This window comes from Oryza brachyantha, chromosome 7 (genome assembly GCF_000231095.2).
Source record: "Oryza brachyantha chromosome 7, ObraRS2, whole genome shotgun sequence".
Lineage (NCBI taxonomy): Eukaryota > Viridiplantae > Streptophyta > Magnoliopsida > Poales > Poaceae > Oryza > Oryza brachyantha.
This window is the reverse complement of record NC_023169.2, coordinates 18120955-18134704: the sequence shown is the minus strand read 5'-3', so window position 1 is coordinate 18134704 and position 13750 is coordinate 18120955. Positions and strand designations below refer to the sequence as shown.

Sequence of the window (13750 nt, the reverse complement as noted above, 5' to 3'; positions counted from 1 at the left end):
TCTTCATCCTACTAATATCTCCGGTCACCGCGGGCTTCCCGGCTTGCCGCTTGCCGGAGTCGTTGAAGAATGAAGACGAAGCCGATCTTCTTGGGCCGGAACGAGAAAGCCCACGTACTCGATGGCACTATCTGGGCCCGGAGCTGGATTATAGTTGGGCCGGCACGTGAAACTCCAGAGCGTTCGCTCTCATGGGCCTACCTAGGAGGACCCACGTAAACTGAAGCCCGAACGCTCGACGACGCTCCATCCCTGCCTCCGCGTATGTACGCCGCCGTCGCCATCGACGCCGGCGACTCGAAGGACGACGGGCGCGACGCGACGGAGGAGGCTTCAAGCGTAAGCCGAGGAAGAAGGGAAAAAGGGTCGCGGCTCGGTTAGCTCAGTTCGGACCAACTACCTGTTACTACCAGCTTCACCTAACACTCGATCACGCACAGAAAGCCAAAAGAGAAAGTACGAACATCTTGGACGCCAACGCACATCAACCCAGGCTGATTCGCCGTCGCTTTTCCTCAAATGTGCAGCTGATGATGATCGCAGCAGGAGTTGAAAATCGAATGATGATTACACTATTGTTTGCTAAACCACCGTATCTAGCTCGCTGACCAGTGACCATGCACACAGAAGCAACTGTCAAACCAGGTTAACCTGCACGCAAACACGTTGTCAGACACCGGTCGAGTCCATCATTTGATCGATCATCGATCTGATCTGCACATTTTAAGAACTTCATTCTCAGTTCGAGATTGGCAAAGCTGCAATGTGTGTTCTTGCTGCTGCTCGCTTCTTGTCCATGGAGCTCCTCGTCGGGAACTAGCTAGTAGTTGAGAGATCGAGCAGATCACCAGCTAGCTAGGTGAGAAGTGTGTGCATGCTGTTGTTGTTGCTGCCCGCGGCTTGGCCGAGGGGAAGCATGGGGCGGGATGCGGCGGCAATGGCCTTGGCGGTGGTGGTGGTCTGCGCGGCGGCGATGGCGGCGGCGAGTGCGGAGGAGGTGTACGAGTTCGGCAGCGGCGCGTCGTTCATCTTCGGGGACTCGCTCGTCGACGCCGGGAACAACAACTACATCCCCTCGCTGTCCAAGGCCAACATGACTCCCAACGGCATCGACTTCGCCGCCTCCGGCGGGATGCCCACCGGCCGCTTCACCAACGGCCGGACCATCGCCGACATCATCGGTAAACTGGAACACGTATCAATCAACAAACATGAATTCCAGTCTCTTTCTCTAATCACCTAACCTATATCTGAAGATCATGGCCGATCAATTGTGCAAATCTTTTCTTGTTTATTTACTCTTATTGTATTACAGTTGGGGTGATCACTAGCTGAACTGAACTTGTTTTGTCGTGTCCGAATTCAGGAGAAATGTTGGGCCAGACAGACTACTCGCCGCCGTTTCTTGCTCCAAACACGACCGGCGGCGCACTGCTCAACGGCGTGAACTACGCGTCAGGAGGCGCCGGGATTCTCAACGGAACAGGAAGAATTTTTGTGAGTGAATTTCTTCTTCAGACATTTGTTCAGATTAACCGATGTCAATTCTGGCACAAAAAAAGCTCATGTCTTTCGTCAAAAATTGTTTGTTTTCGTCGGTTCCAGGTGAACAGGATCGGGATGGATCTGCAGGTGGACTACTTCAACATCACGAGGAAGCAGCTGGACGATCTGCTGGGCAAGGCGAAAGCCAAGGAGTTCTTGAAGAAGAAGGCCATCTTCTCCGTCACCGTCGGTTCCAACGACTTCCTCAACAACTACCTCATGCCCGTCCTCTCCGCCGGCACCAGGGTCGCCGAGTCGCCCGACGGCTTCATCAACGACCTCATCATCCACCTCCGGGAGCAGCTCACGGTGCGTGCGTACCTACATATCCTAGATTCCTAGCTAGTATTACTTCGTGCCGGAGAGACTGAGATCGAGCGGCGGCGGCGGCAATGGCGGCTCGCCGTCGCCGTTGCCGGCGCCGGCGCCGGTGCAGAGGCTGTACACGCTGGACGCGAGGAAGTTCGTGGTGGCGAACGTGGGGCCGCTGGGGTGCATCCCGTACCAGAAGACGATCAACCGCGTGGGGGAGGGGGAGTGCGTGAAGCTGCCGAACCAGCTGGCGGCGCAGTACAACGGGCGGCTCCGGGAGCTCCTGGCGGAGCTCAACGGCGAGCTCCCGGGGGCCAGGTTCTGCCTGGCCAACGTGTACGACCTGGTGATGGACGTGATCGCCAACTACGAGTCCTACGGCTTCGAGACGGCGAGCATGGCGTGCTGCGGCAACGGCGGGACGTACGACGGCATGGTGCCGTGCGGGCCGGCGTCGAGCATGTGCGGCGACCGGAGGAGCCACGTGTTCTGGGACCCCTACCACCCCAGCGAGGCGGCCAACCTGCTGCTGGCCAAGTACATCGTCGACGGCGACACCAAGTACATCTCCCCCATCAACCTCCGGAAGCTCTTCTCCCTCTAGCCTTCTCTTCGTTGTCACGATGAACATCCCCAGGTCGTCGTCGAGCTTCATTGCGTTTGCAATTTGTATCAGATGTCTTTGATGAACTGTGAATTCAATTTTTTGCACGGAAATGGCGAGGTTTTGGCTTGTAATTTGCAGTGTTTAATGTTCGATCCAGTGGAAAAATTGCAGATTTTCCAGACATGAATTTTTTCCATACCTTGTGCGACTTTGTAAAACTTTTTTAATTTTAAGATTGAGCCATCTCAAAACTTTCATATATGAACATTTTGATCAGGTGATCGCGTCTGACGTAGCCAAATAACATCGTCTCATCAATATGGATGAGGGTGACAACATTATTTGGTACAAACATACCACAACACCAATATGTGAAGTCATGATTGTGTTATTTGGTCACACCAAATGAGATGCACGTTAAAGGTTCAGATTTAAAATTATTATTTTTGGAATAGTTTAGTTTTAAAACTAAATATTAAAAAGGTTCAACAAATAATTAAAAAAAAACCACTTGTTCAGTTCGTATGGAGCTGGATAATCCCAATGTGAATCGTGGACATGTCTCTACCGTTCGATCAAAGATCGGTGTGGGAAGCACAGCTCTGCTATTTTGCACTTTTTAGTATACGGCCCATCAAGGCCCAACCAAATCCACTCACAAGGCCCCCGAATTCACTCACAGAAGGCCCATAAAAGTGGCCCAAATCAATAAGAGGCTTTAATCTCAGCCCAACTCGGTCGCTTCGCTTCCCTTTCCCTTGGCTCTCCCTCCCTCCCCTCTCCGGCCGCCGCAACGAGCAGCCGCCGCCATGCAGGCCGCCGCCGCCGCGCGCGCGCGCCGCCTCCTCACGTCGCCGGTGGCGTCCGGGATCCCCGGCATATTCTCCGCAACTAGGTTTGCCGAGAGCGGCGCTCTTCCCCATCTCGATGGTCTCCCGCCAGCCCCGTCTCCGGCCCCTCCGCGCCAGGCTAGGAGCTTCTCCTCCGCCGCCTCCTCGTCTCTCCTAACCCGTGAGTTCTCTGGGATTTGGTCCATAAATTTTCGTATCTGCTTGTGGTGATCTCGCTTCGCCGCGCTGCTTCCCGGTTTGTCTGGCTCGGCATTTCGTCGAACTGGTGGTGGGCGCGTGGAGCTGCATGTCGTCGAACTGTTGGTGGTTGCGGGGTTGGCGTTCGAGCTGTATGGTTCAGAGGGTTGGTTTATGTTGTTAAGCTCGTTCCTGCTGTAAGACCAAGTGATCACGGTGTGGTATTAGGCGATCTCAAGTGCATACGCGAGGGTTTAAGGACTTTGGCATTGGAAATATTATCTAGTAGTGCATTATTATCTAGAAGATGTCAGATGTGGTGACCTGTTGTCACTTTAATGGGGTAGTATTTCAGTCAAGGTGGCTAATTGTGAAGGAATGTTAGGGATTACGAGGCCCATGATCAATTAACAGGTACTTGCATATTTGTTTGAATCTGGGTTTCATACTTAGACGTTCGCGTGTCGAAGCTGAGACTCACACTGCAATTTCTGTATGGTGAACAGCTTTGCTTCGTTCCTTGCACTGGTTTATGTTCATTTTGTGAGCTGATCACTGTTAATCCATTGCACTCTTCAATTTTTTTCCTGCACTGATTATTGAAACTTTTGTGCATTGAACATTCTGATTATAAAACAATATAATCTATAACCCCCCCCCCCCTTATTGTACTAGTTTGTTTTGCTGATGCTTTTATTAACTGTATACTTGCTGCTTCCACCTGACTTAAGTGATCATTAACCGTTGCAATATAGCAACTCTTGTATTGACTGGTTTGTTTCATTATCCATTGAATTGGTTAAACTTTGCTAACTATGGTTATTTTGCATAAATTAGGTAGCTTGCTATCGCCATGTATATCTTCTCAATGGCAGAATGAGAAATCATTGTTCTATCATATGGCAGCAACTCACTTCTCAACAGAAGCAAGTGACATTGATCAACCTACAGGTTATTTTCAATTCTATGTTCTGCACTGGCCTTGCCATTTTTATTTCCTTTTTACCAACTAGTTCTCTCCCCTCTGATACCCTTGTTGACTTGTTCAATTTAAATTGTTAGCTGCTGCGGTCAATATTAGTGTATTTACTATCCTGTCGGTGATTCATACAATGGCGATTTGTTTGATATCATGTTCCCATTTTGTTATGTCATGGATGCCACAGAGGCTGTAGAGGAGCTGTATCAAAAAATGTTGAAATCTGTTGAAGCCGAGACCATGCCTCCGAATGCCTGGTTGTGGTCATTGATAAGTAGCTGTTCCAATAATGAGGACATCAAACTACTTTTTCAGATTTTGCAGAAGCTAAGAGTATTTGTAAGTGCCTTCATTTTCCTCATAAGTCAAGGCTTCACAACGTTTTTTTTGCCTTCTATCATTGCTCACTATTCTTGGCTGTTCTGTATCCAATGTTTGTTGTTTGGATAGTCAGCTTAGACCACTGTATGATGGATTTTCTTAGGTGGTGTTTAGATTGCAAAATTTTTTGGCAAAAATGTCATATCGGACGTTTGACCGGATGTCGGAAGGGGTTTTCGGATAAGAATGAAAAAACGAATTTCACAGCTTGCCTGGAAACTGCGAGACAATCTTTTGAGTCTAATTAATCCGTCATTAGCACATGTTGGTCACTGTAGCACTTATGGCTAATCACGTACTAATTAGTCTCAAAAGATTCGTCTCACAATTTCCCCCATAATCGTGCAATTAGTTTTTTAGTTCATCTACGTTTAATGCTTCATTTAGATTTCCAAAGATTCGATGTGATGTTTTTGGGAAAAGTTTTTGGGAACTAAACAGGGCCTTATTGTCAGAACATATATACACATTCAATGATAGGGCCATCGATGAATGTGCAGTTTGAATATATCTAATCTCTGGTTACAATTTTTTCCTTTATTTCTATGAATCTAAGATGCTTGGACAGCCGAGTTAGCATAGAGATTCCACTATATGATTTTAACTGAATAACAAATATTTTGGATGGCTAAATAGGAAGATTCTAATTGTTGTTGTAAAGGACCGGTTTTTGTGCCTATCTTTATCCCCCTTATAGTTAGCACTAGTAATGCTATTAATACATGACTGATGTTCCTTTACATGTTCTTTGTATTTCTCTGTTACATTTGTTCTGTCACTAAAAGTGATATTTAAACAAACACAATTCGTTGATGCAGAGACTATCAAATCTTCGCATTGATGCAAACTTCAATGATCATCTTTGCATGAAAGTCGCGGAGGCTTGTGCTCGTGTTGGTGCCCTTGACTATGGTAAATAATGCTAATATAATTAGGCATGTGTGGTACTTCCAATTATGTGGTCATGTTAACTTTCTGCATTATCTGGAAGTTGTGCATCTAATATGTGAGGCGTTGAACTTTATCTTTTCCATTTCCGTTTGGAAATTCTCCATTTTAGCCTCAAAACTTGAGGCTAATGGACCTCAGAAGTCAGAACCCTATTTCCCACTATTAATTCTTTTTGTGGTATATATCCAGGACTGAAGGTTTTGTGGAAGCACAATATTTATGGAATTACGCCTACCATTGGTTCTGCTCATTATCTACTGGTATTCAATGATATAAGAAAAATTCTTATCACCCTCAATCTTGCTTGGTATTGATTTTCCCCCTTTCTCCAGAAACATGCTAAAGAGAAAAATGATACTAAACTAATGGGAAGTATAATGCTAGTCCTTCAGAGAAATTCGATGCAATTGCAACCAGGCACTGCTGATATAGTCTTCAGGTAATTAACCAAAGTGCTCTCATTTATTTTTAGTTTTTTTATTTTGTAGGACACAAAGTTATAATTTTATTTTTTATACATAAATCACCCCCTATCCCAAGGAAGTTGTTGATCCCATTGATTTGTCTGTGTCGTGCAGCATCTGCTATAACGCTGATAGATGGGATCTACTCTCAAAGTATGCAAGAAGATTTGTGAAGTCTGGAGTCAAGCTGCATGGTACTGCATTTGACATTTGGATGGACTTTGCTGCCAAAGTTGGTAAGCAGTTTGATTCTTCTTATGTTTTTCATGTTTAGTGTTTCCTCTGTCCCATAGCCATAATATAAGGGATTTTGTGATCCTGAGGCAACACTTTATTTCTCATTCATTAACTTTTGTACTACTTTATACTACCATTAACTTTTGTACTACCTTATTTTTCTGGCTACCATCTTCTGTGACATGACTTGTACTTTTTCTACTTTCTTATTTTTTGCAAAAAAAGAGCATAATCCCTTATATTATGGGGTGGAGGGAGTATATTCTTAAAACTTAGAGTGAAGTGCACCAATGGTCCCTAAACTTGTGTGCATATGTCATCTAGGTCCCTAAACTCTCAAAATGTATTTTTGGGTCCCCGAACTTGTCCAGGAGTGTCATATAGGTCTAAACGGGCTCTGACCCACTCTATCCGCTAACGTGGCATGCCACGGTAGCGCCTACGTATTGGTGGGGCCATGTGGATCCCACATGTCAGTACCTCTCTCTCATTCTTATTCTTTTCTCTCCCTTCTCGTAGGCGCCACTATGGCATGCCACGTCAGTGGATAGAGTGGGTCAGAGCCTGTTTGGACCTATATGACACCCCTGGACAAGTTCGGGGACTCAAAAATACATTTTGAGAGTTTAGGGACCTAGATGACACATGCACACAAGTTTAGAGACCGCTGGTGCACTTCACTATAAAACTTACAACAAACTTAAGCATGTTTCATTGCTGTTCTGGTCCTCACTGAAGTTACAAGAAATCCTGAGTTATGGATGGGTTAAATATTCTCATTTCTTATTCAACTGGTTTGGCTCACAAGTCACAACTGCAGCACTCACCTTCGTGGTTACAGCCATGAGGAGCAGTGATATTGCAAAAACATATTGTTTGTTTGTGAAACATTTATTTCCAGTTGTTTGATGCTCAAATATCAGTTTTCCTTTTGTACTTTAAACCATTCAACTTTGATATGATGTGATTTGGTTTGCACCTAATAAGCGTTTTCTTCTTCAGGAGACTCCCAATCTATATGGAACATCAACGGCCTGAGAGGCAAGTCAGTCAAACGCTATAGTCGTGCAACAGGTTTTGCATGTGTAAAGGTAATCATTCTTACAAGATGTAGCTTCAATTTCTCATATCTATGATGTTTTTTAGCATTTCACATTTATTGGCCATGGTTCACTGCTATAAGTTTGCCTCTTATTTTAGATAGGTAAGACAGTGCTTTCAGTAAATTGTTTATGATGCACACCTCAGATTTCTAATGTCGGACTCATTATGAATTGTCTTGTGCAGGGTTTTCTGCTTGAACGCAAGCCAGAAAGTGCTGCTGCCATGATTAAACTACTTCACAAGGTTGGGTTCGCTATGCTACTTGCTATTACATCTGTATTCCCAAAATAGAGATCGTTTCATACCATCAGCATGCTCTGGTTTCTATCTAATGCTGGGTCTTTCTTACTGTTAAATGATGTACTATTGTACTGCATCTTTGCTGGTATTTTCAACCCTGTTTGTGTCATGTTTGTTGGTGTTCTGAAAGTGAATATATTTTCCACAAAATATAGTGAAGCTATATGCAAATGTTGGTTAATTGGTGTTAATATAAGCTATTTTTGAAAAGACGTGCTTGCCTGATGAAAGTTTGTGGTTGAATGTAGCATACACCTGATGAGAAGAAACAATTGGTGAAGGATGAGCTCCAGAAGCTGGTTGCTGATTGGCCAACAGAAGTGATCAAAAGGCAGAAGAAAGATGACAGGAAGGTGAGATAAAACGGCCTTCTGATTTGTTTCCTGGCAATTCAGGATCGAATTATTTTCTCCTTGCAACACTAGGTAGGCAGCCTATTATATTGCTGGGACATAAAAGCTCTCACACCATTATTCTAGTATGTAAAAACCAGAGGTATTTCTTATTATTTAAAAAATGAAAAGAAGGGCTGGTTTGGCTGGAGTTTGGGTTATTATTTGTTGGTATTTGGTCGTCAAGGCAAAGCCACTTGTTTTTCCTACTACTATCCCATAACATAGGTACTTCTTTCCTTTTTTGGAGAGATTAAGGAACGGGGTGATGTTAAATGAGAGAAAGTTGTGATAAGAAAGGTGGAGATTATATGGGAGATGGTTGTGATCGGCTGAGAGGAGAAAGTAGATGGGGAAGTACCTAATATTATTGTTACTAACAGCCTTGTCTTTTCGCTTTTGTTTATGTTTATTTGATAAACTTTGAATTTTCAATCTTAAATTGGAATAGATTTTGAGGGTTTTTCATCGTAGTTCGTAGTTCATTTTCCATCCTCGACTTTTAAATCGCTAAGAACATGTATATAAAAGTTATATTCACAAATTATTTTTCATTTATAAATATGTTGTTTCCCCTAAATTTGAATGCTAGAAATAGCTGTACTATGGGACAGAGGTGGGTAGTTATTTTTTTTCTGCTTTTATAATAGCGTATCTGTTGGTTTCATATCATTCTACTGTATCATCTAATAACAACATCTGTGTCTTTATCAGGCGTTGGAGGAAGCTTTGATTACAGATATCCCTAGAATGATCAGTTCCATGGGGAAGTCGGGCCTTGATATTTCTGTGAGTTTGGACAAGCTTAACCCTCAATTTGAAGCAGCTTGAGAAGAAACACCTTTGTCCTGATCGTCTGGCAGCTGAAATATACCTGACTACCCTGAAGGGACTGAGTTAAGCATGAGATGGTTTATCTGTAACGGATGCAGGCAGGCAACCAACGTCTCGCAGTCCCAGCCATTATTTGTGCAACATACATTCAATTTCATGGGTAGCACTAGCCTCCCGGAGGAGAATAACATGTACGACGAGGGACGAGTCTTAGAGCATACGTTCTGTCTGTTGTTGGACTTGACAGCTTGCCATGTGCTTTCCAAGTTTCTGTGATAGTTTTGTAGAAACCCTAGTGAAAATTTCACGCATGAAATTCAAGAATGAATCTCGGACATTTTAAACCTTCGAGTATGGTCTTTTTGGGATGTTCTTTACTAGGAGCACATTAGGCCTTCTAAAATACACTCTGAATGTCGTGAAGGCCAGGCCATGCAATGCATAGGTAGGTTGACGACACGTATTAACTCCACAACTGATCAAACTTTCTTGGCGGGAACGGAAGGCTGATCGATTAATTAGCCGCCAAGACGCCTATCAAATCGCCTGATATTATGCACCTCAAAAGATCTGGTTTACTCCCCCCCCCCCCCCCCCCACAAAATTTTTTTCTGTGACTAATATAATTTGATAATGGAATGCAAGCCTACGGATAAAAGAAGCGGTGTTTTTAAGAAACCACTTTGTTTTTTTGGTTTTTTTTAGACTCTGCTTTTAACTGTTAGCGATAATATATTTTGCTTTCTTACATGAATGCTAATAAATCTAAACACACGTATAAAAACAGATTTACTGATCTATAAATTAATCTATATAGGACCAAACTATCTATATAATTTTTTTGACAAGATAGATTAATACGAGATACACCACCTCATATATATACAAATTCAAATTTAACTTCTATAAGTTAAAAAAAATAAACTAAAACTAATATACACACCTTTACATTTATATTTATTATTTTTGTTACAACTTGTATAAGTTAAATTTAAGTTTATAAATTTGTTGAGTGACATAAATCATATTAACCAATCTTCTCAATTTTTTTATATTTTTAATAATTATTTAGATAACATGAACGAAAAAGAGCTTCCCAATTTGTTAATAGCTAGATGTAGCATCGCGTTTCGATTTGATCAGGCATTCACATGAACGCTTCCAATTCAGCGTGTAAAATGAACACATGGAATAAATAGTTTTCTCCATGCATCATGTTAATGATCGATCAATAACCTTTACGACTTCCTAAGATCTACCCAAATTCAATCCGCGCAAGTGTTAAAATGTTACCAAAAGCATTACTGATTTTGCTTGCAACACTCGTTCATGCAAGATATGAATATATGATGCAGGTAAAAAATTTCTCCAGAATTCAGACCGCGAATTGCAGGATGAGAAGAATCAGATGCCATGCTGTTCTTGCGATCTTGGTGATGATATCTTCACTGTGCTCTTCGACCAATGCTCTCTCGTGGAGCATCTTCTCCTCGTCATCCAAGAAGTCATCAATGGCGCCGCCGCTGGGTCTAGACGGCGACACGGTGGCCGACTTCTCCATCGACGGAGGCGGCGAGGATGTGAGAGGCGAGAAGCTGCTGGAGAACGCGCGGCGCAGGATCGCCGGCGGCGGCGCCGTGCAGGTCACCTGCTGGAACGAGGCGTACCGGAGCCTGTTCGCCAGCTGCGCCGACATCATGGCCGACAAGGAGAGGCAGTCCAGGCTCGCGTGGCACCTCAGCGGCTGCTTCCAGGAGGACTCCGGCCGGCCGCCGCTGCCGGCTTGCGACGCCGGCTCCGAGATGGTGCACTGCCGCGAGCGCCTCTCCGACTCCGAGTCCAAGGTGTTCCTCGCCTTCTTCCTCGAGACCAACACCCTCTGCCACCAGCGGCAGTAAGCTCGTCGTCTTCTTCCTGGATTCCGATCGACTCAACTCCATCTCGACCAGTCCGTCAATGGCGACGTGAGAATTCTTGGGCGGCGCGTTGATGCATGTGCAGGGCGGAGGCGTTCAAGCGCAGCACCGAGAGCCTCGTGAACGAGCTGTCAAGGTCGGCGAGGTCGGCGCACGAGAAGCTGGAGAAGATCGAGGAGAGGTCGGGGCAGCTCATCCGCGAGTCCGACCATCTCCGGCGCTCGCTGTCGTCGATCAGAGCGCAGACGGAGCACCTGGCCATGGCGTCGGACGACATCAAAGCCCGCATCGGCGACGTGCTCGAGCGCTCGGCGGCGATCGTCGAGCAGTCGGAGGCGATCGCGAGCGCGCAGGCGGAGCTGAGGGACGGGCAGGCGGCGATGAGGGACAAGGTCGCCGCCGGCATGGCGCAGGTGGAGGCGTCGTACAGGAGCATCGGCGAGGAGATGGGCAGGCTGAAAGAGGAGGCCATGGGCATCGAGAGGGAGGTCAGGGCCGTCGGCGGCGCCATGGCGGCGAGGATGGAGCGCTTGCAGAGCGCCGCCGATGACGTCGGCCGAGTCGTCGGCAGGTCACTGGAGAATCAGAGGAAGCTCTTGGATGGACAAGCTAAAGCAATGGAGGGGCTCGATGCTCTCCACACCTTCCAAGCACAGGCTCTTCAGGAAAGCAGGTGATTGATTCAGCATAAAGTTACAGTCTTTCATCTCAAATTATTATTCCAAGCGACTTTGGATTTTAAAGTTTGAAGCTTTTAAGAATGATTGTAGGCACCTGTCTTCCTAGCTACTCCCTTTTGGCCAAATATATTCGGGGCCTATTTGCAAACGGAATTGTGAATAAAACGTTTATTCATTTTCTTAACGATCTAAAAGCAAAGGCTAGAAAATAAACTACGTTTAAAAAACCCCAAAATCAAGTTCAAATTTAAGATTAAAAATTAAATTTTTGGCTTATAAGCATAAGCAGAAGCAAAAAAACACAGAGGTGTCGATGTTGATGACAATATTTTGTCAATTTTAAAATTCTTAAAATTACAACAATCGGTTTTATAATATTATGATAGTACATTTCAATGCAATTCTATGTATATTATATCATTTGGTTTTAAACTAGTCATTGAGAAATTATTTTAGGTCAGAATTTTAGAAGTTTATCAGATATTGTTATAAACGTCGAACAATTTTTAACTAAAAGGAATATTACGAAAACAAAGCTAGGAAAGCGATGATAAAAACCACTATAATTAAATCTAAAATCAAAATTTAAAATGATCTTAAGATTATACAGATGAAGTAAGTAATGGCTTCTGTCAATTCGGGCAAATTGCAGGGAAACCATACAGAAGCTGGCGCAATTCGGGCAGCAGCAGCAGGAGGAGCTCCTGTCTCGGCAAGAACAGATCCGGCACGCTCATGATCACCTGATGAAAAATTCAGAATCTATACTGGAAGCTCAGGTTTTTCTTGACTCCTCGTCTGATCATTCACATATGCTACAGGCAGCAAACAAAACAAGCAAAAATTTTGTTTTTTTTCATGGCATTTCTTATGCAAGTTAGCTTGCTTTGCTTCTCGTGAACTACGCAGGAAGAGTTCAGAGCTAAGCAGGCGAGCATCTTCGCGGCGCTGGACAAGCTCTACGTCCTCCACAACGCCATTCTCGTGGAGTCCCGATTCATCAAGGCCTTCTTCTTCTACTGCTGCATCACTTTCCTCGTCTACATGCTCACCAGCGCCAAGCAGACATTCGCCATTAGAGGCCACCTCTACTTCGGTGAGATTCAGGCTTTCGTCAGACTTCACACGAAACGTTGCAGAATTTGCAGAAACTTTGCTGAATCTTCTGAACATTTTTCGTATGTTTGTTTCTTGTTAGGCCTTTGCATCACGCTTGTGCTGGAGATCGTCGTCATCAAGCTCGGCGCCGATGACTTCAGCAGGCAGTTCTTGATCATGTCCAAAGTGATGGTCGTCAGATCAGTGTTCCTCGCCGCCGCTGCAGTTCAGATCCTGAACTGCATTTTCACATACAAGTAGGTCGCTCTGATTGAAGCATCAAGCTGTAATCTTTACACATCTAGCAGAAAAAAAAAGCATTATGGCGATCGATGTGATTGGTTCTTTCTTTGCTGTAGGGATTACGAAGTACTGAACCATCAATTGCTGAAGACATTGATGGAGAAAGTCCGGGCTATTGAAGGCAACGCCGGTGGCGGTGAGCACTTGTACACATTCAGACAACGCAATTAATAGCTAGTTACGCCATTGTGGCAGTACAGTTGTGGCAAAGTCCAAAGCTTTCATCTCCTTGTCCATTGTCCTGAGCTATCAACTGCCATTTAACCGTCATCTCAGTGCAGAATTTGACCAAATTTTATCTGCCTCCATGGTCCAGGAGACAAGATGAATCCATGGAGTACTGGGAGTGATGGCAGCAGCAGCAGCAGCATCGGTGACTGCTCATGGGTCTTCGACGAGCAGCTGCAGGATGAAGTTGACAGCAATGTCGACCCGGATTTCGTGCTGCCGGGAGAAATCTGTGGAAATGGCAGCGTTTTGCCGGGAGAAAATTCAGCCATCGCGAGGTACAATCTCCGACCACGCATCAGACCGCGGTGAACAGCACACAAGTTGAGCATATACAGCAGTTTTGTCAGACATTGTGCTCCAGAAATGAATCAAAGTGGAACCATTTTTA

At 44.8% G+C, this 13750-nt stretch overlaps 3 protein-coding genes across 3 annotated transcripts; all 3 read left to right on the top strand.

Annotated features, from left to right (window-relative positions):
* Nucleotides 1-778: 778 nt before the first annotated feature.
* LOC102701091 (GDSL esterase/lipase At2g23540-like) lies at nt 779-2699 on the top strand. The gene is made up of 4 exons (XM_006658020.3): nt 779-1181; nt 1367-1497; nt 1606-1854; nt 1982-2699. Exons 1-4 carry the CDS (start codon nt 875-877, stop codon nt 2459-2461), a joined length of 1167 nt encoding a protein of 388 aa, XP_006658083.2. The 5' UTR covers nt 779-874; the 3' UTR covers nt 2462-2699.
* Nucleotides 2700-3236: 537 nt separating this feature from the next.
* On the top strand, nt 3237-9478 carry LOC102701746. Its single transcript, XM_006658881.3, has 11 exons — nt 3237-3475; nt 4330-4443; nt 4659-4810; nt 5671-5764; nt 5993-6063; nt 6136-6242; nt 6382-6503; nt 7507-7595; nt 7792-7851; nt 8157-8261; nt 9015-9478. Exons 1-11 carry the CDS (start codon nt 3274-3276, stop codon nt 9129-9131), a joined length of 1233 nt encoding a protein of 410 aa, XP_006658944.2. The 5' UTR covers nt 3237-3273; the 3' UTR covers nt 9132-9478.
* Nucleotides 9479-10483: 1005 nt separating this feature from the next.
* Nucleotides 10484-13671, top strand: LOC102701469 (protein GAMETE EXPRESSED 1-like). The gene is made up of 7 exons (XM_040526342.1): nt 10484-11028; nt 11136-11723; nt 12383-12509; nt 12640-12826; nt 12929-13085; nt 13188-13267; nt 13448-13671. Exons 1-7 carry the CDS (start codon nt 10484-10486, stop codon nt 13669-13671), a joined length of 1908 nt encoding a protein of 635 aa, XP_040382276.1.
* Nucleotides 13672-13750: the final 79 nt, after the last annotated feature.

Bases quoted from the DNA above. Each gene is read 5' to 3' on its own strand.
- LOC102701746 (XM_006658881.3), top strand. From the start codon at position 3,274: ATGCAGGCCGCCGCCGCCGCGCGCGCGCGCCGCCTCCTCACGTCGCCG. The intron at 4,444-4,658 runs GTTATTTTCAAT...TGGATGCCACAG, and splicing joins TGACATTGATCAACCTACAG to AGGCTGTAGAGGAGCTGTAT. The intron at 6,243-6,381 runs GTAATTAACCAA...TGTGTCGTGCAG, and splicing joins ACTGCTGATATAGTCTTCAG to CATCTGCTATAACGCTGATA.
- LOC102701091 (XM_006658020.3), top strand. From the start codon at position 875: ATGCTGTTGTTGTTGCTGCCCGCGGCTTGGCCGAGGGGAAGCATGGGG. The intron at 1,498-1,605 runs GTGAGTGAATTT...CGTCGGTTCCAG, and splicing joins ACGGAACAGGAAGAATTTTT to GTGAACAGGATCGGGATGGA. The intron at 1,855-1,981 runs GTGCGTGCGTAC...GCGCCGGTGCAG, and splicing joins ACCTCCGGGAGCAGCTCACG to AGGCTGTACACGCTGGACGC.
- LOC102701469 (XM_040526342.1), top strand. From the start codon at position 10,484: ATGCAGGTAAAAAATTTCTCCAGAATTCAGACCGCGAATTGCAGGATG. The intron at 11,724-12,382 runs GTGATTGATTCA...GGCAAATTGCAG, and splicing joins CAGGCTCTTCAGGAAAGCAG to GGAAACCATACAGAAGCTGG. The intron at 13,268-13,447 runs GTGAGCACTTGT...TCCATGGTCCAG, and splicing joins TGAAGGCAACGCCGGTGGCG to GAGACAAGATGAATCCATGG.